The sequence below is a fragment of the Nannobrachium achirus genome (assembly GCF_963921795.1).
Source record: "Nannobrachium achirus genome assembly, chromosome: 12".
In the NCBI taxonomy this organism is placed as follows: Eukaryota; Metazoa; Chordata; class Actinopteri; order Myctophiformes; family Myctophidae; genus Nannobrachium; species Nannobrachium achirus.
The window spans coordinates 38,533,839-38,561,749 of record NC_137832.1 but is presented as its reverse complement, the minus strand read 5'-3'; the positions used below and the strand labels follow the sequence as shown (position 1 = coordinate 38,561,749).

General features: G+C 41.6%; 2 protein-coding genes and 1 pseudogene across 3 annotated transcripts in view; 2 read left to right on the top strand and 1 right to left on the bottom strand.

Moving 5' to 3' along the window:
- Positions 1–102: 102 nt before the first annotated feature.
- mpeg1.1 (macrophage expressed 1, tandem duplicate 1) lies at positions 103–2,562 on the top strand (the record flags this gene model as incomplete). The annotated part of the gene is made up of 2 exons (XM_080738624.1): positions 103–555; positions 862–2,562. 2 exons carry the CDS (start codon positions 103–105, stop codon positions 2,560–2,562), a joined length of 2,154 nt encoding a protein of 717 aa, XP_080594750.1.
- A 2,197-nt stretch (positions 2,563–4,759) lies between these two features.
- Positions 4,760–8,338, top strand: LOC308295875 (perforin-1-like; annotated as a pseudogene). The gene is made up of 5 exons (XR_013963365.1): positions 4,760–4,866; positions 5,403–5,679; positions 6,061–6,340; positions 6,949–7,090; positions 7,293–8,338. The product of XR_013963365.1 is annotated as a perforin-1-like (transcript).
- A 2,247-nt stretch (positions 8,339–10,585) lies between these two features.
- Positions 10,586–27,911, bottom strand: part of smarcad1a (SNF2 related chromatin remodeling ATPase with DExD box 1a) — a 31,893-nt gene continuing 14,567 nt past the window's right edge. The window contains exons 13-26 of the mRNA XM_080738303.1: positions 26,857–26,947; positions 26,091–26,190; positions 25,073–25,132; positions 24,208–24,283; positions 21,277–21,412; positions 20,962–21,093; positions 20,559–20,654; positions 19,926–20,043; positions 19,160–19,275; positions 16,175–16,363; positions 15,757–15,875; positions 14,440–14,622; positions 12,072–12,181; positions 10,586–10,876 (exon numbers count right to left, since the gene is read on the bottom strand). Coding sequence (XP_080594429.1) covers positions 10,815–10,876; positions 12,072–12,181; positions 14,440–14,622; positions 15,757–15,875; positions 16,175–16,363; positions 19,160–19,275; positions 19,926–20,043; positions 20,559–20,654; positions 20,962–21,093; positions 21,277–21,412; positions 24,208–24,283; positions 25,073–25,132; positions 26,091–26,190; positions 26,857–26,947 — 1,588 coding nt within the window. The 3' untranslated portion in view covers positions 10,586–10,814. The remainder of the gene's footprint in view (positions 10,877–12,071; positions 12,182–14,439; positions 14,623–15,756; positions 15,876–16,174; positions 16,364–19,159; positions 19,276–19,925; positions 20,044–20,558; positions 20,655–20,961; positions 21,094–21,276; positions 21,413–24,207; positions 24,284–25,072; positions 25,133–26,090; positions 26,191–26,856; positions 26,948–27,911) is intronic.

Below are 27,911 nucleotides of genomic sequence, written 5' to 3'. Positions count from 1 at the left end.
AAAAAAAATTGTCAGCTGACGTTTGAAAACAAGAACGAGGAACTTGATCTACACGTGTATAAATGTTCACACTTGCACTGTTCCCAGTTCCCACTATAAGCCATGGCTCCAAGTGCAGGATCACTGCTCGTTCTCTGTTTCCTCCATATCAGCTCCCCTCACCCACTCAGCAGGCCCACCAACTGGCTCCGTCAATGCCGTGCCTCCACTAACCTCTCCATCTCAACCCTGGAGGTGCTGCCAGGGGGAGGCTGGGACAACTTGAGGAACGTAGACATGGGTCGGGTGATGAATTTCAACTACTCAAAGTGCCAGACCACAGAGGACGGGCTCTACCTTATCCCAGACGAGGTGTTTGTCATCCCTCAGAAGGAGACCGGAGTGGAGACCAACTCAGAGATCATCAGTTCATGGTTGGAGCAGAAAAGCTCCACGTCTTTCACTATAAATTCAGACATATCCTTCTTCTCAGTTCTGAACGGCAAGTTCTCTACTGAGAACCAGAGGATGAAAACTCACCAGGTCAAAGATGCTTCAACCACAGCCAGAGTTCAAGTGAGTTACCACAAGCCAAATAATAATAACTTAATTATTTTCATTTATTTTTTAAATGATCAGTCGAATAGACTAGTATTACGTTTATATGCAATGTATTTTGGATGAAGTATGGAAGCATTCAGAACTATTTCTAAGTTCTCATCCATAATATGGGTGAATATTCTATATTATGTTTAAATACATGCATTTAGATAAAAGACTGTTTCAACTGTGGCTGAATAGTGAATGAAAAAAAAAGTAAAAGTTTTGCAGTAATAAGCGCCACGCCCTGAAGTGATCATGACAAGCTCCTTTCCCTTGCAGGTCCGTAACTTCCTCTACACAGTAAAGGCTTATCCGGACTTCACTCTTGACTCACGATTTGCTCAGCAAGCAGAGGGTGTCGCTGATGCCATTGAAAACAACCAGACAAAACGGGCAAAATATCTTTCTGAGAAGATGGTGCTCGACTATGGAACCCACGTGATAACAAGTGTTGATGCTGGAGCCTGTTTAGTGCAGGAGGACTACCTTCGTTCAACGTATGTTTCTGACACGGTGTCACAGAGTTCCTCCGTCACAGCTTCGGCTGGCTTGAACTTTTTCGACAAACTCAAATTTGACATAAGTAGTAGTAGTACACAACAGAGTTCAACGCTTCACACTTATCAGTCCAACATTCAATATTCTTTGGTAAAGAGCCATGGAGGGGTGCCGTTCTACCCCGGCATCACACTGCAGAAGTGGCAGGAAAATATCAAGAACAATCTTGTTGGCATTGACCGTTCGGGTCTACCTCTACACTACATCATAAACACCAACACCTTCCCTGATCTGCCACAGCCAACCGTTGAGAAGGTGGCTCTGTCAGTAGAAAAGGCCATAGATCGTTACTTCACAGTCAACACCCACCCTGGCTGTGTCAAAGTTGATTCACAAAACTTTAACTTTCAGGCCAACGTTGATGACAACTCTTGTGAAGGCGCCGCCACAAACCTCAGTTTTGGTGGCGTCTACCAGCACTGTGAAAATCTCAGCTCAGATGCAGATCCACTTTGCCAGGCCCTGGCTCAGAAAAACCCAGATACAGGTGATTACTTCTGCCGTCAGCCTTACTTCCCCACTTTATTGAGATCAGAGGTGAGACAGCAAAGTTACAACTCATATGAATGTCATGTGGAAACCTACCACTGTGGGTTGTTTGGGTGGTCTAGGTGTCAGCGTCAAGTTTGCCAGAACAACTATTATGTTCGCTCGGCTCGTGTTGACACCTACTGGTGCTCTGTTAACGGAATGGCACCAAAAAACTCCGGCTATTTGTTTGGAGGATTCTATGGCCCGTCCCTCCTGAACCCCCTTACCAAAGTCAAGAACTGTCCCCCTGACTTCATCCCAGTGAGGTTTCTTTCTGACGGTCTGATGATCTGTTTGAGCAATGACTATGAGATTGGCACCAGATACTCTGTGAAATTTGGAGGCCTGTTCAGCTGCGAGTCAGTCAACCCCTTATCAGGGGGTCAACGTCGCTGTCCCCCCATGTTCAGTCAACACCTAGTCACCGTCAGTGATGGCTGTGAGATCCTATACTGTGTCCAGTCAGGTTTGTTCACGGGTGGAGAACTGCTGCCGATTCGCCTACCCCCTTTCATTCGACCACCACTGATTAGCATGCTCGCAACAAACACGGTTATGGTTATGACGGAGGCAAACAAGAGCTGGGTCAGAATGGGAACGACCAAGATGTGGAAACTGGCCAGCCTAGAGGAGATCAATGAGATGGCACGGGCAGTTGACCCACAGTCAAGTCAGATGTCTGGCGGAGCAAAGACAGGGCTGGCCTTTGGAGTGATTGGGCTTGTGATCTTAGTGGCAGTAGGGGTGGTCATGGTAAAGAGGAGGAGGAGGGGGGGCGTGTCTGTGTTCAGGAGGGGGAGGGGATATGAGGAAATAGATAGAGAGGCAGGGAGTGACAGAGCAGAGCAGAGACGGGAGGAGAAGACAGAAACACACAGTGAAATGGGTTAGCACTTGTTAACTGCTTTTAGCTTCAACATCAGCCCCAAGATACACGATGAGCAATTTTATAAATGTTATGGATCACCCTAAATGTTGTTGAAACAAGTTTAATCTTTGTGAAACAGGGTTTGCTTTGTGAGTCCTTTGATGTTGTGTATATGGCTCTTCTAAAATGACAACTAATCTGAAAGTAGACGGACCATACCAGATTTGTTTGAATGTTTTAGTCCAATCACTTCAAACTATACTATACTATACAGTATACACTATGTACTATACTTTACAATACTGCCAACACATTTACAACTATTTTTGTGAATGCTAACCTACCTAACCGTGAGTGTTGTTGAAAATAAATACAAATACATCTATTAAAACATCTTTAAAACTATTTTCAAATGCATTCTATACTTTTTTTTTTTTTTAAATATATTTTTCATGGGAGGGGAGGGCACACATAATGTGGAAATAGCCCAATAGTCAAAGGCACAAACTCAGTTGCTCTGCTCTTAATGTTTATTTTCATTTCTATCCTCACTTTAAGCTTCTTATTCGCCAATGTTTACTGGTCTACTCTGTACATTCAATTTGTATATTTAGATTTTACTGTCACTAATGAGATCAAAGCATTGTGCTTAATACAGACTCAATGTTTGGTTCAAGCATAGAAAAAACATTAGTCAAAGTCAGCAAATTAGACAGGGTATGCAGCCATGAATACACAAAGCAAACAGCACTCTCTTGAGGCAGATCTCAAAATCGCACTTACAGTATAGCACACAAATTCTTGTGAACATTAACAACAGTAAACACACAAATGTTTATGTCAATGTATGGCATGTTCCAAGTTCTTACATCCTCTTTGTGAAGGATTCACAAAGCGAGTATGCATGGTTGGGCCAGTGAAATCACAACACTTACATTTCAAATGTGATTAGTGATAAATAGAATTGACACAAGTAATAATTGAATGAGGAATTTCCAATGACAGCATGTGACCTATAACCAACAATTAAAAGGGAACATTCACTGTGCACTTCCTAATTTCATATCTCCTAGTGTGACTAAAGATGTATAATTTCTTTGTTTTTGTTTTATTTTTAATAAAATGTATATGGATTCTTCCTTTTTTCTTTCAATTATTTACAGTAAACATGCAAGGGACTCACATGTATACATTCCATATAATACTTACATAACTCCAATCAGGTGATCTTAAAAGACTGACAAATAACATATTATAACACACAAAGTGACTTTGAATCCTTTGTAGCAGAGGTTCTCAAAGTTTATATGGACAAACAGATGAACATGTGCTTGGACACTAACAACTAATGGTTTTTCCTGCTAGGTTTGAGTTTTGCATATTTACTCCTTCTGAACCCCTAGAATACTACATTTGTGCGCCAATCCCTGACCTGAGCTATTTTCACTTCAAAAGTACATGTCATTTGTGAAATTAGTTAAAAAACAGCTACTTCCTGGGCCCTATAAAGCAAAGGTGCAACTTAACTTCCCTAAGCTTGCTCAGAGAACCACAAACATTCCACCATCTCCCATAAATAGACAAAGACCAAGGCTGACACCATAGTTTTGTTAACGTTATCAGCACACAGACAGACTGGCTCATGCATTATACATACAAAGACATGCACAGTGAGAGAGGAAGATAAAACGGATATACAGTATTCACATGTCCAGGAGCACACACGCGCACACATACGCACATGCACACACACACAATCCCATCCTTTCCTGTAAATTACAGGCATGCTGTCAATATGTCTCTCGTGACTAGACAAGCTTCCCATCCCCCTACGCACACATGAACAAACATCTGTGAGGGGATTCATAAAGCCGGCTCTTGAAAAGCAAAACAAACCCACTCATGCTGAGGAAATCACTGTCTGACCTAAGGGAGGGCTGGTGGGGGGTGGAGAGAGAGAGAGAGATACTGAGGCAATGCAGAGAGAGTGGATGAGAAAGAGAGAGAGGAAGCAGGGTAACTCCCTTGGTGTCTATCATAAGGAGGAGGACATACAATAGAGCAGTGTGCAGCCTCCTGCACAAACTCTGTCGTCCATTTCCCAGATTGGGCAAGACAGACTGCAGGCAGTTTGGAGTTAAATGCTCAGCGCTCCATTTATACCCAGCAATTCGATCTTCTAGAGAGTGTCTGTGAAAAAGGGAGAGGCACAACATTCATTCGTCAGCTGTCACAAAATCCAGAGTGAACTTGACCGCCTCAAGTTCAAGATCACTGAGAAGGGAAAACGACCAAGGAAGAAAGAAGAGACAAACAACACATCGAGGGTAAGAACGACTGCCATTCGGTGCACATTTCTGTCGAGCATGCTTGTAATGTTGTCACAACAGCTGTGCTGGGTAGTGGGTACGCATGCTTCCAGAAGAGATCGGATTAATAAACATGCCCCGATTTATTGACACCACAAATGCCAGTTTATAAGCCTGTGTTTGATCCCACAGTCGGCAACCTATTAAGTTGAGATATGGATATAAGTTTGGATCTAAAGGCAAACGTAACATCTACTAACCAGAGAACAGTATGATGAGTATCCCAGTTACTATGCAACATAGCTTTACTGTTACAAATATTACATGGTGGTACTGTGTACTGTAGGTACCAGAGATGTCCATTTAGGATAGGAGCCTCTATTTGTAACTATACCTTTCAATACCTACAGTATGTACTGTAGTAGCAACATGTTATTTTTGCAGTTTAAGTTTTTCAGAAAACTTTAGAAGGAAATTTAGAATCTGCTTCAGGTCTAAATGGGTTTTAATAGGCAACACACAGATTCATTTAATTTCAGTCTTTTGCATTTCAGTGACATAATGGCAGTTCCAGGACCCTCAATGAGCAACTGCTTATTATTTATGTTGGCTCTGCCCGCCATGCTGGGGTTCTGTGGCGCCAATGGCTGTCGGCTCGGCTCGGCGTCCGAGTGCGAGAAAGCACCTTTTGTGCCAGGCCACAACCTGGCGGGGGAGGGGTTTGATGTGGTGCGGATGCGGCGGACGGGAGCGTACGTCATCGATGTCAAAACCCACCTGAGTGACAACCACACCTGCACACTCTGTCCCAACCGTTTCCACGAAGGACAGGTAAGACACAGCCAGGGGTAATAACCAGAAACACTGGTAATAAGGGGGGTCCTTGCAAATAAAAGATTTGAGCACCACTAGTACTAGTTGGACTCCTGATATGCCAGTGTCATAGTAAATAAGTGTCATACATTCTCTGAAGAAAACCTGCTAAAACATTAGGCAGGTCGGTGTATGCTCGCATTCCCCTTTTCTCTGCTCTTCCTTCCATTTCATTCTGTCATTACTTCCATACTATTCTATCCTCCCACCTCCTTGTACTCAATCCATCCTCTATTTGTTCTATGACATCCGTTTGCCTCCCACCATTCCCTTTTCATCTTCCTTTCAACCTCCTTTCCTGTTTTTCTCCCTCCCCACCTCTCCCTACTTTTTCCTCAGATTCAGAGGCTCCCGGAACAGTGTTAGACTGGCGTCCCTTCAGCCGCTGCAGCAAGCAGCTCTCCAGCGCCCTTCACCACTCGGTGGGCTCCCTGCTGCGAAGCTCCAACTCCCTGGTCACTAACAACTGGGGCATGGGCCTCTACCTGGACGATCAGGGCAAGCTGGGAAAGGCAGTGCTGGGAGGCAGTCGCTCAGACATGGCCATGTTTGCGCGCTCACAGCACAACGTAGACAAAGCCACCTTTGCCATCCACGACATCAGCTGTACCTACTACAGGTAAAAAGGTCTAACAGTTGAGTTAGAATAAGTTTGTCATCGTGAGTCAGTGTCAGGTACAGTAGGCTACGACCTGCTTAACATTAGCTGAGGTAGAGCTGAGATAATGTTGCTGTGATCAGTAAACCTTTTAAAATGTGATTTCACACCTGAAACAGATATTGAAATTAGAAAGGACCTGCACAAATCAGAAAACAATATCGGGGCGCCCGCTGGCCTACTGGTCCAGGCGCATACCACTTAGGCATTGCCACATAGGCATGGTTCCATTCCTGATCTGGACGACCTTTGCCGCGTGTCGCTCCCCATCTCTCCCCCCATTTCCTGTCAGTCTACTGTCCTATCAAAAAGAAAGAAAACACTATCATCGTGAAAATGTGGGACAGGTTCATAACGTTTTGATCATGTGGGACAGGCTCATAACGTTTTGATCAAGACGCAAATTACACAACATTTCTTTGTTTTATAACAACCGATGAGATCTTACAGTGACCGTATTTATTGTCTTTGTCTCAAAAGCCTCTATGAAGAACACAAAAACATGCACAGCACAATATTATATTTCCATTGTGTTTGAGTGCATAACTCCTCTGGTCTTGTTTTCTCAGCTACAGGCTGGCTGACCACCCACAGCTCAGTGCAGAGTTCACCAAGCATCTGAAAAGACTCCCACAGAGTATTGCTACAAACCAGCACAGAGCTCAGTATAGACGGCTGATAGACACCTATGGAACACACTACATACACCAGGTCAGTGGGCTTTGGGTCAATACAAACAGAAAGGAAGTTCAGGCCTGGCTGCGGCAGTATATCTGTAAATAGGTGCATCAGACCACAAACCATTTGCTCAGCTAATCAGTATCCCAAAAGCAAGAAAAACATCCACATTAAAATGTGTGTATTATACATACAGTGTATATACGCTAACTCTTGCTGTGTGCATGTGTCCCAGGTCCAGCTCGGTGGCAAGGTGAAGTGGGTCACTGCCTTCAGGACTTGCCTGGCCACACTGAAGGGCCTCTCCGAGTCTAAAATCAGATCATGCCTAAACGTTGAGCTCCGGATGTCCCTGGGATTTCTCCCTGCCAACGCCTCCTTTTCCCAAGACTGTGACAACGTCCTGAAGGCCAACATGAGCATGGGCTTCTACCATGGCTTCATGACGCACAAGATCGAGGTGATCGGAGGGGAGAGGTACTTCCCCGACATGCTCCATAACCAAGACCCATCTGAGGCCTACCACAGCTGGATGAAGAGCCTCCAGGATAATCCTGATGTGGTGTCCTATGCCATCTTCCCTCTCCATAACCTGGTGGAGGACCCAGAGATCAGCAACAACCTGAGGAGCTCCATCACAGAGTACATTAAGGGGAACCAGCTTCCGGCGGAGCATGCGGACAAGAGCTGCTCCCCGGCTTCGAACCTGGACCACAACTGCTGCCCCCTACGGGCTGGCAGAGGTACGCTACAAATGGAGATCCAGCGCGCCGCAGGTTTGAGGGCAGACACGTTCACTAAAACCGACGCCTACGTAAAGATCTTTTACAACGGCATGTACGAGGAGACGGAGACGGTGATGGACGATAATGATCCCGTGTGGAACGCAACGTACAATTTTGGCTCAGTCGAGCTTGGTCAGCAGCTAAGGTTTGAGGTCTGGGATAGGGATGTGTTTTACAACGATGTGGCAGGGATGTGTGTAGTCTTTCCGGAGCAGGGAACTTATTCCCTAAGCTGCCAACTAAAGAAAGGAGTTCTCTATTTCACTTATACAGTCACATGTGACCAACACCTAACAGGCTTCAAGTGCGGACGGTACTCCCCAAATGCTGACCCAAATGCTGAATAGATTACAGGATTAGAATACAATATTATTAGTGTGTACATGTTTATATTACTGTATGTAAATAGACTTCGTCAGTGGAAGCATATTATCTCATGGCTAGGGAACAGCTTGGGTCCAAGTTTATGAATTGTCAGCTACTGATATTGACAAACACTGCAACTCTGGAAACGAACATGGACCCATTTAGAATGTTTGTATTATATTCAAGTTTCAAGTATATTCCAAGTGTGAAAAGGTCTATTAGAATAGAATAGAAAAATATCATTGTTATTCACTGGAGGCCAGCGGGCATGGCACAAGAGACAAATTACAATAAACCGTTGTATTGTCAAAGAACAAACCATTTCCATCCATTCAGTGAATTCAGAACACTGGATGTAGTCATCTACATCTGACTGATAAATCAACCATTTAAAGTTATACTATGTAACTTTTTTAATAAAATAAATCTTAAAATTGTCCTAATTATTAAATCGCTAAAGTTTTAGAACACCCACTCTGTTAATTTCAGCTCCCAAAGCCTTTTCTTTATAGGTGTTCTACTGAGCCCTGGTGGCCGTGACCGGGGCTGTTTTTCCCGGCAAAATTACGTCATATGCATCATTCTGTACACGTGTCTCCCTACCGGCCAATAACAGCCCAGATCATACACTGCCGAGCTCTTCAGGAAGTACACTGCAGTGTTTACACTGGTCTAGGAGTTTAGCATGTATCTCCCCAACCGCTGCTCGTAGAGGGACACGAAAGACCTCTACGGATAGGTCTCGGCGAGGCGAGGCGGACGCGGTGGTCTGAAGGCCCGGTCCGCAGCGAAAAACGGCCGAAAAAAGCAGACGCGACCGCGGTTTGCTATAACGCTACTGACCACTAGTTGAGCAACTTACACAGTATAGCTTTAAGTATGTTTGGAGAGTAACAGTCTCTCATTCCATGTCTTTCATTTGTATCCTCACATAATTCCATGTCTCTTTTTTGCAGTCTCACCTCATATGGCATTCTATTTTAGGTTAAGCTGATTAGTATATGCACCCTTAAAAAATACAAAAAAGGGTACTTAAAGCGGCACTGTTGTTTTTTGTCGTTTTCACCCCCTTTTAGGTGGTTGCATTGTCTACATTCCCTTCTATTGCGACATTTAGATTGTGTCAAAGGTCATGTCTTACCTAGACACAGGATCTAACGTTCTAAGTTTGACCTGATGGTCAAGATTCAATTTAATGCCATATAAAGCCTGACCACACAGAAAACATCTTTTGCTATAACAAATACTGTATACAACACACATCAAATAATTCTCCTGTGAATACGAGAGGCCAGTGGTCTTATCTACAATTGAGTTTATGACCAAAGACAAATATCCTAAAATTGTTTTATTTATTTAGTTCAAGCAGGAACATACAAAAAGATAAAAATGATTAATAATCCAACACACACAGTAACAACAAACCAGTCACTTTTACAGTACAGAAAGAATATAACATTGGCCCATGGCATGTACCCCTGTCTCTCCTATGCGGGAGTCAACTCAATGCAGGGAAATATCAGGTGTCCCCAGAGGGTGCACCGAATGGCTCCGGTCCCCTTTCGCACAGCTCAACCTCAGTAGGCCCTCCAACACAATGCAACGACACCTGCATTTTAAGTACACGTAGTGTACCGTGTACAGGAGAGGATGGTGTGGAGATCGACGTGCAGAAAGTTTTAATTCCCTTCGCTGAATGAGATGGTTGACAGTTGACTGACATAGGAGTGTGGCAGACCCAGCCACTAGAATTAAACATCAGCATCCAAGAAGAATCCCAGACACACTGACCGCCTCTGTGTAAATATACACTTCTCTATCCTAATCAATACTTGTTTCCTAAACCATACATGGAACATAGTTTTAACAATACACGTTGGACCTCTCATCGCTCTTAAAGCTTCCTCAAGCTCATCAGGGTAAAATGGCTACTGTATCAATATGATCAATGACAATGACTCTGCTATACATTGGTTGAACACAACTAGGCTGTAATATGCTCAGAATATAAATAGTATTGATATAACATGTGAGGTAACTGGGACACATTAGATTAGAAACAAACCCTTTTCCAATCACGTTCTTTGAGCTGAGCAAAGAAGAAAAATATTCTAGGACAGCGTGTCTAACAGAATGGAATCAATGAACAGGCTTCCATGAGGGACATCAAACATCCTAAATTCTGTCCAAGATAAAACATCAGTGTGAAAATGAGGCCATTACACGTGGACAGCATCCCATCATCACAGAGTGTCTGCTGGTAGGCAGATCTCCAGTAGTACTCGTATTAGTTGCTTTTCTCAATTTATACACAGCAGTATGGATCACAAGATTCTCAAATCTACTGTAGGTTGTAAAGTGGTGGAAAAGTACAAAATTGCACTTTACAGGATTCTGAAGTCCAAGTCCAACAGTGGATTCTAGTATTTGCGGCAGGTTTATTCAAGTCCAGTAATACAAAATAAATCCATATTTCAGTCTAATAAAACAGGCCAGTGAGGAGAACGCAGTAGTCCCTCATATCCACATTATAGTTAGCCTGAGACAGTAGGCATAGAGGCATGTTGTTGTGCATGTATTTAGAACACATTCTGAGTTTTCATGTCTCACAGTCCCAGTGAAGCCTTTAACAGAGATGCCATATCTTCAGGTATGGTGCCGTCTCCACCTGACAAGAAAATAATACTAGTTTTATTCACTGGCCGTTGGGTTGGGGTCCCCTGAACTTTCAGCCAACTGAGGAAGCCCCCCGAGTTGGATGTAGCTCATATTCAAATAATATACATAGCCTGCAGAAAACATGGATTATTCCCTTAAACTACTGTATAGATATCATGCTGATAAGCTCCCATGTGAAGAATTTTATCAAAGTTATATTATAACAAATAGAAGATATTCCACGTATAATGTAAACCCTTGTCATTTCTTACCCCTACTGGTTCATTTATTGGGGATGGTCTAACAGGTAGGCAAGCATGTGGAGGACCAGCTAATTAATATGCAGACATGCAAACAGCCCCAAGGTGAAAAAGGTGACAACTTCTTCTGGGGTTAAAACGTGCACCGCGCGGCACGACATTTTTGACCTTTTTCGGGTCGGGTGAATTTGCATTATTCTAACTCGGTTAAACAGTGACTTACTCAAACATATACACTACATGCAGCAAAATTGGACTTGTTGTCTACCACCGATTGTTCTAGATATAATAAAGAAAATTAAATCTACAATAAAAATATAATATAGCCTAGAAATGTGTCCACGACCCACAAATGGGTCCCGACCCATTGTTTGGGAAACAGTGTTGTAAATCACAGATGATTTATTTAGTGGATTCCCCTGGCTGACTTTTTGCAATCTGGCTGGCCATCGTCAAAGAAAAGGTTGATCCTTTTCACTTGTAACTCGAGCTCAGTTAGTCTGTTCTTGAGACACTAGACTTTTTGTGACTAGTCTCAGTCTCGTTCTGTAGGCAAGTCACTGTACTAGCGTTAGCATTTAGCTAAGCTAGCGCATCATCGTCGAGTAAAAACAAAGGCTATAATCGTTTATATCACGTCACGCATCGATGCAGAATAGCGCACGACCGCGATGCAAGCGAATCATAAACCATAAGTCCACAGTCACTCCACAACTACAGTACTACACGACCACACTAAAGCAACTTTGCGACTTTGAGCGCTCAGCTCTGTGGCTCGCAGTCAGTGGGCAGTGGCTGTCTGTGCTCATTCTGCGCTGAGCACTGCCAGTTGACGTCATGAACTTGAACATTTTCATACGGTGCCCACGTTGTCCCACCCCCCCATGCATCAGTCACTATTGTGTTTGCATGTAAAATACAATATTCTGCAATGCATGGTCTCACCCTCCTCTGCTGCAGTCATGTCTTGTTCCAGCTTCAGTTTCTTCTGTCCCAGCTGCAGCATGGTTTCCTCTATACTGCCCTTATGGATCAGCTTAATCACCTTCACTGTCCTGAAAACACAAATACACACAGCAGTCCATCAGCCTGTTCCACACCATTGTCATAACCACATGAACCCTATCATTCCTATTCTGAGAGTTTACTCTTCTCTTGCATAACCTCCCCCCTCTTTCACACGCCTTTACAGTTTCTCTCCCCATCTAAGAAGAGACCTCCTGTTCTATGAAAGAGCTGTTGTTCTTCTCTGTTGGTAAAGACTGTGGATGGGACAGACAGGCAGTAGACTACATTTTAAGACCTGGCTCCAGGATATTGCATAAAGCCTCAGTGGTGGCTTACTATTCCTTTTCAAGGATACTTGCATCGTTTTATGTTACTTGTAAACTATGTCAAATTGTTGTTTTTATATATATATATATATATATATATATATATATATATATATTAGAGATGGACCGATTGCAAAATTCTTGGCCGATTCCGATTTCCGGTTTTATTAAATTCTGATCTGCCGATACCGATTTTTCCGATACCGATTTTCTATCTAAGAAAGAACAATAATTATACAATACACCATATATTTTTTGGCTTGAGTACCCTTTCCATGATTTTTTTATCCAAGTACTCCCTTTCCCAGACAACATTTTGCTTATATAACTGCAATTAAAACCACAACTATGGTAGGCTATATGCATAACACCCCTGTTCAACAATATAACATCACAAATAAGAAATGGAGTGAGTTTCAAACAGTGCATCCTGAGCAGATTTATTTTCAACACTGACAATAAGATTCAGTCAGTTTTCATGTCAATAACTAGTAATCAACAACCAATCATCAACTGATCAACAAAATTCAAAAACACATCTCAGTTGGCTGGTATTCTACCATCTAATTTCTTCAGTATCCCATGCAGTACCTCTGGGTATCACCAGGGGTACTCGTAGTACCCCAGTTAAACACTGGAATAGTTTACTTTTAATGTCACAATCAACAATTTTTTAAGCAGCACTGAGTTAACTTAAGAAAATAAAACTTGAACTCAATCTAGTGCAATGTTTGTACTTGAAAAATGAAAGCTGGTGCTATTTAACTATTATTATTATCATTGTTATTAATATGCTGGTGAAATTGGCTTGGCAATCCTTTCTGTTTTTATACTGTCATTAGTATCAACAAGCAACGCCCCTGGTTGCTTGTTTCTCTCTCAAAAACAAAACCTGGCAACATTGGGTGTCAGACTCAGAGAAGTGTTTATCTTAGCACAGGACGCTAAACAAGCAGGCTACAGTGGACACTCATGCTGCTCATGATTACATGCATTTATGTAGCGCAATATTTGGGATATGTGTGGCTGGCTACCAACAGGGAGGAAACATCGGAAAATCACTGTTGATAGCACGTAAAATAGACGATTCGCACGGAAAATAAAATAGACGCTTCACGGACATTTTTAGCGCTTCTTCGGCAGCCTTTGCTATAGATTTCAGCACTTTTACTTTTTAGCATGTTGCCCTGTGCTTCAGCACATAAAGCGTGTGCATTAATCTGGCCATTCTTTAGCATGATGTGAGTTTGTATGCCTTGTAGATCAGCTGTTTTCGACTAAACTCACGCAGCCAGCCACATAGCTGCTGTTCGTTGTGGGTGTGAGAGTCAGAGTGTGTGTGTGGAGGGAGGGAGGGAGGGACGGACGGACGGACGGACGGACGGGGAGAGAGAGCGAGAGAGATAGACGGAACACTACAGCCCCGTTCAGCTCGCATCGTTGCTTTTGTTCAGATGTACTGTAATGAGATGGAGTTATTTATTTGAGCGAACGGGTAATATCAATGCAAAGAGCGAGTTTTGGATCATCCTGGCACACAGTGAAATAAGTCCAAATCTGCGACATGTTTTCTTCATGAGTCTGTTAGCGTTAGCTTCGCTGCTGCTTTGTTTTGGTCAGCGCGCGTTGAGCCACATGTTGCGTACTGCGAATGCGTGTCATTTTTGATCGGCGGAAAACCGGAAATTACGTTAGGACCGGCCGGTCACCGATTGAGGCCGATTTTATATAATACCGGCCGATTTTCGATACCGGCCGATACCGATGTCCATCTCTATATATATAAAAAAGAAAACACCTCATCTTCACAACTCACATAATGTACATATATGGTCTAGTCTAATATGTAAAGCCTAATTTGTGCATTGTCACACAACAAAAAGAGAGAAACTATCTATGACAAAGTTGTGCATTAAATTAAGATGGATTGTGTAGGTGCTGGAATGTGCAACAGGTTATATTAATCCCTATATGCTTACTTTAGCTGGCCTAGACGGTGACACCTGTCCTCTGCCTGTTTGTCGTTGTAAGGGTTGTAGTCGATGTCGTGTAGGATGACAACATTAGCGGAGGTCAGGTTGATACCCAGGCCACCAGCCTTTGTTGACAACAGGAACACAAAGATGTCGGGTTCTGTGTTGAAATCATCAATCAGTCCAATCCTGTAGAATAGAAACCGTTTAGATTGAAAGCTTAACACACTTGGTGCCAAACACAAGTTTCCCGAGTTTTGGCCGTTTGCACCCCTGTGCCAAAAAAAGAAATGCGCGAAATGCATGTTTGACTCCCAGAACAACTGTCTTTCAAACATGGCAGCCATGTTTGTTTACATTTGAAGAAAACACTATAGCCTCTATCTTTTGAATGCCTGAACGGATTCCCAAGCAGATTCCAATATAAATGGTCAACAGCTCTATTTACGGTAGTTAATTTTTTTCTGTGAGTTTTAATTTTTACTTTATCAATAGTTTTTCATTGGCACAAATACAAATATATTTGATGCTCCACTTCCGTGGCTCGCAACGTAGCCGGCCTGTGTCTCCGTGAGCGGCTCGCGTCTACTCTAGCTTCACGGTTATCATCAAGGCAGACGGCACAGAGGATTGAGTCACATTTTAGCCTTGTATATTAACATGACACATCACTAACACCCCCCACTTTGGATCGCAAGTAAAAATACAAGTATCGCTACCAATGCACATTGCTTCTCATTAACTGAGTAAACACACACGTGTCTCGTCAAACACAACAGACCTATCCCAGGGCTGGTGGGGCGGACCGTAACCATGACAACACTGTAGCCAATGAACTGGTGGAGGACCGTAACCGCGACAACACTGTAGCCGATGAACTGCCGCAATGCGGGTCGCTCGTTTCAGCCCCGTTCTCAAATGTATAATTTGACCTTTAAAAGTGTCAGAGGACCAGCGTCATTAAATCTGTCTCATGTCGAATATGGATGGGAAGGCGTTTCAGATTTTTTTTAAATTATTTTCTCCGTTTAGTCTTATGAGACGCTCTGTGGATATGTCCGGCCCTTGGGGTCAGTCTACATGTAAAAGTGCCCAAAGTTGAAAGTTGATGCTCAAATGAACTGAAGTTGAAGCTGTGTCCGAGAAAAAAAAGTGTCAGAAAATCTTTATTTGTGGTCAAATTACGCCCAAAACGCCTCAATTTTGTGCTTAGTTTGGTGGCTTATTCTCCACAACCGTTTAGTCTTATGAGACGCCCTATGGATATGTTGTAGAGCTAAAATGTATAAAGAATTTCTAACCTGCTTTAAATGCATGACTGACCTGTCTGCAGTGGGTGTCTGTCCATCCAGTCTGATATAGCGATGTTTGAGGTGTCTCAGCAGTTCCTCCAGGATGTCCAGCATCATAACGAACTGACTAAATAAGACCACTCTATCTCCCTGTATGGTGAAAGAACAATTGTGTTGAACACATGCTAATGCATCCATAAATGAACAAGAAAGAAATTAACTCAGAAAGACACTGACATCTCAGTGGACTGTTGGTCACGCATTAGATTGGCTATTTTAACAGTTTTTGCATGACATGTGACAATAAAACAAAGTTAAGTGATTAATCGCTTATATAGTTATATATAAACAAATCTCATGTTTTTTATTAATCGTAAAAGTAATCAATAGAATAATCGCTAAAAAAATAATTTATCGCATCAGCCCTATACATAATCGACAAAAGTTACCTTTTCCTTGAGTGAGGCCAGCAGTTCTGTGAGGTGATCAAACTTCCCAGAGTCAAGGATAAGGTGCTTTTCAAGCTGGTAGGAGCAGATGGAAGTGTACTGCCGACACAGACGATGCAGCTCAAAGTCCGACATAACTTCCATGTCCTCTTGGATAAGATCAGCGTTCGCATCAAAGTGAGTTGGCTCCTGGAGATGGAGGAGGAGAAGTATAGGGAAATAATTAGAGATGTTCCGATACTATACCTTCCATCCTGATACTGATGCCTGCAACTTGCATTATCGGTTGATACAGAGTAATGACTGATCCGATTCCATGCTTAATAAATTAAAATCTCTGAATACATTTCAATTCCATTAATAATTGTTCAAATGCAGCCTCAAGTTAGTAAAAATATAATTTAAATATTACAGAAGGTATAAAACAGCACTTTAAAAAGAATGAAAAAATAAATAAATGAATACATGACAAATTACATTGTATAGGATCGGCATACTGTAGACCGACATACTCGCCGATACCAGCATTTTAGGTGGTATCAGCGTATTTTCCAATAATGTATTGGTATCAGAATAACTATAAAAATAATTGTGAAAAATATAATATTTGCCTTTGAGGTGGAGAAGTATAAAAAATATGAAATACTAAACTTTAATGCTATCGTTAATACAGTGAACTGGATTTTCTTTTTCCACCACAGGACATAACCCATCAACCACCTATACAGCCTAAGGTGCCCTACACACTACAGGCGGTTGCCGTCGGGGCTGCCGCTAGGATCAGCGGTGGCCGCACCGCGGTGAGACACAAACACACTCGTTCAGTGAGTAAACGCCGCACGGTATTTCGCAAAGATGAACACAATCCATCTCTCACCGCCCGCGTACGCATGCACAAACGAGCACGCTCGCGGGGGATTTCACGGGACCACGCCCGCTCTCCTCGCCGCCCCAAAACGTCGCTGCGCGGCTGAAAAAGCCGCCCGCCTCCCATTGAAAATGAATTGCTTGGAGGCGGTGAACGCGGCTAGTGTGGAACCCCCTTAATGCTCCAATCACTTAAAGGCCCTTAACACTCCTACAGGTCTTTTCAGTTACTTTTGTCGATTACAACTCTAGTCAGGTTCGATACTAAGGTATTTCAGCCTGCCCTTAACAGTGCAAAATGAACAGGAGTGCGATGGAGAAGTCAATCAAGCCTAGTTTGTAGTTTGTGCACTTCCATACAGCTTATTTGTGGCTCATTGTATAGATCAGGGTTGGGCAACTTTGATGATGGCGAGGGCCACTATATTTCCACCTTCACTCCAGAGGGCCACATTGCATATTACAATGTCCTACTTTGTCATTCTAATCTAGTATCTCATACAAAAGAAGCAAAAATAGCAGAAGCTCAAAACGCATCGCGCTGCGATGCATTTTGAGCTTGTAGATCAGCTATTTTTGCATCTTTTGAATTGGAATCCTGAAATGTAACATTTTGATTTCATTTCATACGCATTTAGTTATATACTCATGTTAACTTTATGAACCTAAATACAAATACATTTGACATAAAACAATACATCTATACTATAATTTTGCGAATGTCTGAGTGAGTGAGTGAGTGAGTGAGTGTCTGTCTGTCTGTCTGTCTGAAACAGCGTTTCTCCTCAGTGGCTGGAGCAATTGATCTGAAATCGCATCACCATTAGCATATGAACACACCTAACATAACTGTGAAGCCCGTTTGTCACTTTCACAAATCATATACTGTATATTAGCATTTTTATGGTGTATCTACTATCTATTCTGCATCTAGCATGAGGCACATCTATTCTGCATCTAGCATGAGGCAACATGTTTAACCAGCTCTCTCTGTGTGTGTGTGTGTGTGTGTGTGTGTGTGTGTGTGTGTGTGTGTGTGTGTGTGTGCAGGCAGGCGGGTGGGCGGGCGGGCTGGGGGGGGGGGGGGGACAGTATCTCTGTAGCCGTTAAACAAAACGGGTTTCTTACATTGATGCTCCTACATCATGCAAGCACCAGTTAAAGTTACTTTCCATCCCTCATATACTGTGTGCACAGTGCACATCCCATAACCCACACACTGCACATCATTTTGGAGTTCATATCTTTGAACGGGTAAGGGCTATCTATTCTGCATCTAGCATGAGGCACATCTATTCTGCATCTAGCATGAGGCAAAATGTTTAACCAGCTCTGTGTGTGTGTGTGTGAGAGAGAGAGAGAGAGAGAGAGAGAGAGAGAGAGAGAGAGAGAGAGAGAGAGAGAGAGAGAGAGAGAGAGAGAGAGAGAGAGAGAGAGAGAGAGAGAGAGAGAGAGAGAGAGAGAGAGAGAGAGAGAGAGAGAGAGAGAGAGAGAGAGAGAGAGAGTGTGTGTGTGTGTGTGTGTGTGTGTGTGTGTGTGTGTGTGTGTGTGCAGGCAGGCGGGTGTGTGTGCAGGCGGGTGGGCGGGCGGGCTGGGGGGGGGGGGGGACAGTATCTCTGTAGCCATTAACCAAAACGTGTTTCTTACATTGATGCTCTTACATCATGCAAGCACCAGTTAAAGTTACTTTCCATCCCTCATATACTGTGTGCACAGTGCACATCCCATAACCCACACACTGCACATCATTTTGGAGCTCATATCTTTGAACGGGTAAGGGCTAGTTTTAATACTACTATACTAGTCATTAAGCTACTAATATAGACTGAAGGAATTAAAGCAGGTCATGTTTGGAATTATAACAGCTGAAATCAATAATATATCAGTATTCCGGTATTAACCTGCGGGCCGCATTAAGTGAAGGTGGGGGCCGCATGTGGCCCCCGGGCCGCCAGTTGCCCATGTATGGTATAGATAGATGGTAGCTGGGGGAGGGCATGTGGCGAGACTTGTTAAAACCGTTATTTGAACTATTGAAGTCATGAACCACAAGCCACAAATACATTGTGAAAATTAATTTCACCAAGAAGTTGGCAGGTGAGTATGTGTCACACTCACCTTGAGCATGAGTCCGCTCATAACTCGCAGTTTCTCTGTGGTGTAGTACTGTCTGTGAAGCAAAGGGTGGTTGGCCATCTTCCTTAACTGCATCATCACATTACACAACTCCCGCTCTGTAGAGGGGTGTGAGAGGTAGTATAGGGAGGCAAAAACAGGGATAAGAGTGCATGAAAAACCTTTTATTTTGTCAGGATCTCCCCTAGGTATACAGTACATACAATTTGATGCAACTCACCCAATTTTAGAGCAACTCTTTAATATTAAAATGAATAGATTTAATTAATAAGGTCTGCTTCACTTCTACTGTAGTCATCTTTAGTCTGTTTTCCATATTACATTGCATGTTCCTTTTCAAGTCCTGTCAGCAGTGGTTCTCAACCTTTACAGGCCGCAACGCCCAAAATAATCATATTCTAACAGGGATCTACATGCTCACAACGCCTCGCATTGCGAGGTGTTGTGAGCATGTAGATTGGCTATTTTCCTAATTTCTGCCTCTAATATCTGACAATTTGGCAAATTGGTCATTTTAGAGTTATTAAAAAGTCCTTAAATTTCACGTGTCACTTTAGAAACATGCAGATACCCTCTATACACTTAAACTTTATGTTGGTTTGTTTACTGTTGAGAGAAAACAATGTTGCACGTCGTTAATCATCTGGGGACCCCCCAAAATAATTCGAGGACCCCCTTGGGGGTCCCGACCCACAGGTTGAGAACCACTGGATTACGGCGCAGTGTAGTTGAGTACATGACGTCTTACTCTCTCCAGTGGTGGACCTCTGGAGGCTCTTAAAGAGGTTCTGGTACAGAGCCTGTTGTTTCTCACTCATAGGGCAGTATTCAATCAACTCCTCTTTGGCTGGGAGCTGCTTCAGGACCTGGAAGGAAAAAATCAACCACTTACTTCACCGGTGACAATGAACAAATCCTGTTCATTTTTGTCAATAAAAACAATTATAGTCGTTGTCGGGTGAAAACCTTGTATGTCCAAAACTGTTTGTTTTGTATTTATCATCTATAAAATGTACTGATGCAAGGCGTTGTGTGCTTGTAGATCTGCTGTTTTCACTAGTTTTGTGCGACAGTCTTGTATGATGAAGCAGGGCTTTGCTTTACCAAAAGACGTACACATTTGAAACTTGGAGATACGAGGTTTCTGCCCGACAGCGACGTTATGAACCATAATTGGGCCATTGACCACGACTGACGACTCAGTATGCGACTCTTATACTTATACATTAGTGCTGACCATTTTCCAGAGCATATCGCAGTTTGTTTGATTTTCAAGGAAGCCAATGGATGCATTCAGTATGGCATGAAAACTAGCTTGCAGAGACTGGAAACTTCTTGGACATCAGTAATAGATTATTTGGATTAAGTCACTTAAGCTCACCTCGCTCTTCACTCTTCGGAGGATAAAGGGTTTCATGATCATTTTGGCGTGAGCGATTCGGTCCCTCTCAAAAGGACTCGCCTCCTCATGGGATTTCTATCACAAAACACACACAGTCAGTCAGACACCAGCCTTTTGAAACTGTAAAGTACAGCTATGAATTGAAAATAAAAGGAGGTAACGCTGAGTAACATCGGTCAGGTTATCTTGGTCAAAAAATCAAGTAAAATGAGTTAAGTTTAGAAGTTTTGGTTACTGATTGCAGTTTTTATCTCAGGGAACGACTAAAACTCTGGGAGATTGGAGAAACTGTAATAGCAAAGAATATCAGGTTGAATGTAAATAATCGATATACGCACAGTCTAGGGAGGAATTTATAAAAAGATCTCACACACACACATACCATGGAAAACATCTTCGTGAGCTGTCTAGAGGAGCTAGAGAACATAGAAGGCATGATGAAGTTTAACAGAGACATCAGTTCTAACAAGTTGTTCTGTAGGGGAGTTCCTGTCAGCAGCAGACGATGCTCGGCCTGGAGTAGAGAGAAAAAGAGAGATGGACAAGAGAGAGGGATTAAGAAAGAGCTCAAATGTAAAATGCCATGCCAATAGACCTCAGAGTTTCAGTTCAGCAGTTGTGAGGGAGAGAGGAAAAGAGGAGACTTCGGTATGTGACGTCACAAGAAAACGTTGGTAGAGTGGTAGGGTCAACTAACGTTAATTTCCATGAGGTTGCGGTAGCGGAGGGAGTTCATATTCTTCAACATGTGACCTTCGTCGAAGAGGGCGTACTTCAGACGCAGCTTCATGAAGAGACTGCGGTCACTTTGGTTCCCAATGGCCAGGTTGTACCTGTAAAACAACACACGAAAGATTCAAAACCAGAGCGATACAAAAACACAGCAGGCTGCATAAGACTGACACTTCTATGCAAAGAACACAGCTGCAGCTCATACATAAAATCAGAAATAATTCTGGTAATGAGGGCTTTAAATATTCTTGAATGAGATAATCTACTGTAGTTATTTTTTTGCCCGTACTGGAAGACTAAAAGCACACAAACAAAATATGGCGCAATGTCAGGCTATAAGCTAAATTTAAATAAAACAGAAGCTATGTTAGTGGGTGGTCACCTGGAAAATGACTTTAATAAACAGTTTAATATCAAATGGGATCAGAAAAAGGTTAAATATCTGGGAGTAACCATACCTAATAATTTAGACAAACTATATCACTGTAACTATGGGCCACTGGAAAATGCCGTAAAACAAGATTTCAGTAGATGGAAAATAATACCCTCATCCCTTTTGGAAAGAATTAAGATTATTAAAATGAACGTTTTACCACGCTTCCTATTTTTATTTCAAAACCTGCCATTGTATATATCACCTACACGCCTTCATGTCTGGGAGGGTCTGATGAGAAAGTTTGTATGGGACGCAAAGAAGCCAAGGGTTAAACTTAAAACACTGCAACAAAACAAAGACAGAGGTGGTCTGGCATTACCTAGTCTAACCTATTACTACTATGCAGCACAGATTAAATCTATATTGATTTGGACGAATAATAAAATGAACCCTAAATGGAAGCTCATGGAAACTAAATCGGTTGGATCACTTAGTACTTTGATATTTACAGCTTTCAATAAAGCACAGATTAAAACATTCAACCACTCTATACACAATACTTTTAAAATTTGGAAAACAATATGTAAAATAAGTAAACTCAAAGAACAATAAATTACTTTGTTGAGAGAAATGTCACGTGACTCAGATTTCACTCCGAATACTATGGATCAAGTCTTTAAGATATGGGAAGGGAAAGGTCTCACAAGATTCTATCAAATGTACAAGGAAGAAGAGGTGGTCTCTTTTGAATATTTAGTAGATCAATATGGAATTTCTAGAAATCACTTTCATCGATATTTGCAAGTGAGGAGCTACCTAAAAGACCGCCTTAAAATCAGAACTCTTGGAAACCTTCACCCTCTCCTGAGATATATAATAAAATCACATCAAAGAAATGATTATAGAAATACAATTGGACAACTTTATCAAATATTTCAGGAAATCAAATCCCAAGATTTACTCCACATTAACTCATTAACTGCCAAAAACGTGAATCCCTTAAAAATCCCGTTGTACCACCCTGCCACGCCCGTGAATCCCGTAAATAAAAAAAAAATAAGTTTTTTTTTTGTTTTTTTCAAAAAAAAAAATTTGGACCCCAAAAACGTTAGTAGGCATGATAGCGATCGCGAAATTGCTTGTTTAACCCCCATACAACCCCCATACAACTCAGGTAGCAGACCTCCAAGCTCACAACAGTGTAAAACATAATGGCTGCTATCTCATGAATGCCTGAACGGATTTCCATTCGGATTTTTTTGTTTGAAAGCTGTGAGCAATGTGGACACACGTGGTGCATTATCTAGGCATGGGTGTGCATGATCCGTGCACTATGAATTACATGGAAGTCTATGGAGACGAATGGCAGTTAAAGAGTACGAAGGTATTGTTAAATGGCAGCATATGAGTTAAGGATAAGTGGGATAAAGAACTGAGAATTACTATAAATGGAAATGAGTGGAATCAGAGTTTCAAAGACATTTTTAACTTCTTAAGATCACCTTTTTGGCAGGAATATGTCTGGAAAATCAATATAAGGTACTTCCAAACACCTCTGGCAATATCTAATACCACTCAAACTCCGGTTGCTGGAGGGAAAGTGGGGAGAGCTATGCGGATCACACCCATATTTTTTTCACATGTCCCAAAATACAAACTTTCTGGTCAAGAGTGACACAAATAATAGAACAAATATTTGGGAGAGTTTTAAAAAACCACAATATACTGCAGAGCGGAGATTTATATCTCTTCTGGATTTTGAGAATTACAGCACTCAAACAAATATCAAGGGGTTGGAAAAGTTTGGAACCTCCCAGGGTGGATAAATGGTTGGACAAAGTTGAGGACATGTACTCTATGGAGAGGGTGACATATAGAATTAATGGCAAGGAAAACGTTTTTGAAAAGAGGTGGGCCGCGTATCTTTTAAGTAAGGATGGCATGCCGACATAACCCCTCTTCTTTTTGTTTCGATCCATTTTGTTTTGTGTTTTTGTTCAGACCAAGGGTGTTTTAGGCACGGACGTCAAACGAAAAAGCCTCTTTATTTTATTTTTATTTTATTTTATGTATTCCTATTGTGTTGTTAAGTAGGTGGTGGGTTTTTTTATGCACGTGTTATGTAAAAAACTATGGATATAAAATGTGAAATATGAAATGTAAAATTGAAATTATTGCAATAAAAAGTATTTAAAAAAAAAAGCACACAATGCTACAAATGAAATACACTGTATATATTTAGTAACCAAAAATAACTCCTGGCAGTGGGGACCAGATGATCATTATTATAGCATATAGGGTTTTACCATTTTCCTCTTTAAATTTACTAGGATTTGTCTCTATAGTCTGCATTTCTTTTATGCAGTCTAATCTATAGGACTGCATAAAAACAGATGTTAACGAGCATACATTGAAGGCAGGGTAATTGACTGGGACAATTATTGGTTACAATAACACAATGACATAAAAACAGAAACATTAATCACATGACCCAATATAATGCGGCAGTTCTATACTCACGTGGACACAATAACATTGAAATCCACGGCTCCATCGAGGATATCACGCCTGATGTATCGACGGTCCTCCTGATTTCCTGTATGTACGTACAAACAAATGTCAACTTAGATTAGGTGTTTAAATTAATTCAACAAACTTTGACAAACGCTCAAAAAGTCATCATAAATCCTATAAAAGCATTACCGTTTTATTGTAGTTTTCACTCTTTGCCTTTGGCTAGGATAACTAGAACTGACTGTACATTTTTATCACATGGTGAAAAAAATAAAACAATGGCAAAGTGCCAACATTTAAGGTTAACTAAGTTCAACCTCCATGGAGGCCCATTTATGAAGGGAATTAGAGTACTTCTTTAGTTTCTTTTCTTGTAATGAAATTGTTACTAAAAGGGATCTTTAATTGGGTTGTATCAATAATTTTCATTTTGCAAAATTTGGTCAACCCCAAACTGTGATTTAATCACAATATTGACCACAAACGCATGCACATCAAAACCATTTTAAAAGGTGCAGATAAATAACAAATAAAGACATAGGAACACAGGACTAACACAATTAATGGAACATTCCAAAACCAACTTTATTGGGTACAGGAATACAGCTGAGTTTGGAGCATTCAATATTTGTGTGAGTCCTACCTTCCCATTTATATAAATCACAACTATCACACTATACAGTAACAACCAATGTTAGTGGTGCCTGTTCCCTCTTGCAGTTATCCACTTTTAACATGGTGTCCTACTATAGGGCATGTTGTTGTTACAGGCAAAAGTTTTAATATATTTTAAACAGAAATACTATTACTATTGTGCAAGCACAAATAATTGTTTTTCTTATCCAGAAATCGGGTCAAATAAGCATTTTACCATAATAGATCAGAACTTCAAGGCTTGGACACCATAGCTTAAACTCCCGGACCCAGTTATCTGCAAGAAAGAGGGAATCAAACGAGGTACAGAAAAAAACATTGCTGTCAGGCATAAAACCCTTTACTTTTTAGAAAATGGAAAAAGAATGTGTGCTCCAATGGATCAATGTAGTTATTTAGTCACAAACTCTTGTTAATACATTTCATTGGTTAAATATAAGACTTGGCCACTTTCAACATGGCATGTCTATTTTGGGCATGTCATAAGCAAATATTTTCAAAGAATAGCAGTGAAAAAATTGCAGATGCAACATGTTATTTCTGCTACTTTTGAAATTGACATGGGCACACAATACGGTATAAAATAGGGCATTAAAGATACAAGATTTCAGCCTAACAGTAAAATGTTGTTTTAGCAAGTGGAAAATATTTGTATGAAAATATATTGAAAAAGGCAGATATGGTATATGTTGCTACATCAGATGCAATTACAGTTGGATACTGAAATGGCACATATTGTAGCCGTTCTGCCTAAAATCTATTTTATTACATTTTGAGGTTGTGAATAAAGCCCTTTGCACACAGCCGCTTTTATCCGGACATAAAACGGACAATTTCATTTTTTTTTAAAAGAAAACAATGATTCTCTACGACCTCATGCACACCGGATCCGAATTAGCCGTGCGACGAGTGGCTGCGGCCGTGCGTTTTTTTCTCAATCGAACCCAGTTCGATTTGTGCGTCTTGTCGCATGCGGTAAAAAACTCATCACTCCTTTTATGACTCCTTTTGGGATCCGCAGCGCCGATTCCGCACAGCCTTGCACACCAAATCCAATGCGTTTTATTCATGCAGCAAACGAAAAAAAAAAACAAAAAAAACGCAACTGTCCTGTGTGCAAAGGGCTTTACACAGGCAAATATCATTAAACTACTGTATCATGAACCAAGACGGTGAAGAATTTCATCACATGTTGACAGAAATGTGAATTGTGCCGTTTTAAAAGTGTTTATTACCAAGTGTAGAGGAAGGTACAACGATGAGGTGAGGACCTTCTATTCCGTTTTGGTAGAGCTGGGCTAGGAACGCTATGGCCTGGATAGTCTTTCCCAAACCCTGACAGTAGAGGAAGAGAAAGAAATAGCGAGGTGGTCGAAGAGAAAGAAGGTGGCGGGAAATGCATAAAAGACTGTCAATGTACAAAGAAGTGAAACACATGCCCTTCACATCAAACACCTCCAGTATACACGGTGAAAAACAAAGAAAGAAAAACAAGACCTTCCATCTGATATCACAGAATGATCAAACTATCTAGTTTAACCATAGAACCCAAATCAAAACACTGCCCTCTCCCCTTTGCCAAGCCTATGATGAAATACGGTTTCTCTGATTCTCTGCCCATCTTCCCTGTACTCTGCTTTGATACACCGCCCACACCTTCTCACTTACGCATAGTCACGCCAAACCTCCCCACCTCTTGAATAAAATAAACAAATCTCTATGTTGACATGCAGGTGTGATTGAAGATTACAATGCTTAGGGTTATCACACTATGTTGACATGTAGGTGTGATTGAAGATTACAAGTGCTTAGGTTGTCAAACTGTTAGACACAGAGCAAGAGAGCATTTGTGTCAGTACAGAGCCCTGAGCAGCTGTGTCCATACACAAACATATTTGCCTGTGTGTGTGTGTGTGTGTGTGTGTGTGTGTGTGTGTGTGTGTGTGTGTGTGTGTGTGTGTGTGTGTGTGTGTGTGTGTGTGTGTGTGAGAGATGTCTTACCATCTCATCAGCCAGTATGCCACTCAGTTTGTGTTGGTTCAGTAAGAGCAGCCATTTCAGACCAATGATCTGATAGGGCTTCAGCTGCAATCTGACAAGACAATCAGGTGTGAACGATCAGACAACAATGACAGGTCTTAGCAACAGCACCTTAGGGTGCTCGCACACACTTGACAACTGGTCCAGACAAGCCGATTCATCATACCTATTTTGCTGCTTGTCATGTGTGCACACCCTTTTAACCTGTAAAGTGTTATTAGACAGTAGGCAAACAGCACATGGCGTTCATTACCACAACTTACTGTATATGGAACAGCTGTTTACATATCTAGGATCCTTGATGAATAGAAATACTGAAAAAGAATGGTGATTTCCCATGACAAGCTATTTGAACCCAGACATTTTGAAATTGTATTATTTCATTTGAGTCCCATCTGTTAATATGCTGTGAGAAGGACAGGAAAAATTGACGCAACAAGTCCCAGCACATTCTACTCCAGTGAAACAAGACAAATCGCCACTTGTGGACAAATAAATTAAACTAACTAACTAAACACTCTTTTTTACGTAGGCTGGTGACGACGCATCACATGACGAAAGTGACATCAAAATTACTTCGCAGCAGGTAACGTTTACTTCTGTCAAAATGGTGTGTGTGTGTAGGGCTGTCACAATTATGACATTTTACATTTGGTTGACAATTACATTTCTGTTTGGCTTGTTTGTAGGCTTTGAAATTGCACATGGCAGATATGACTCATAACCTAAATATACTGTACTAAGAAATGACTGACATATTTGACAACTTTATACTTAAAAAAGAACATTGATATTGGAAATGGCCAATCTACAAGTTCACAGCACGTCGCAATGTGACATGCTGTGAGCTTGTAGATCTGCTATTTCCACTATTTAAAAAAATACATGAACCTTTTTCAACATGGAGACAATTGACAAAATAATTGCGATTATGTCAAACAATTGCGATTACACCACAAGTCTTCAACAGGGGGTCCGGGACCCCTAGGGGGTCCTCAGAGTTACTACATTTTTAT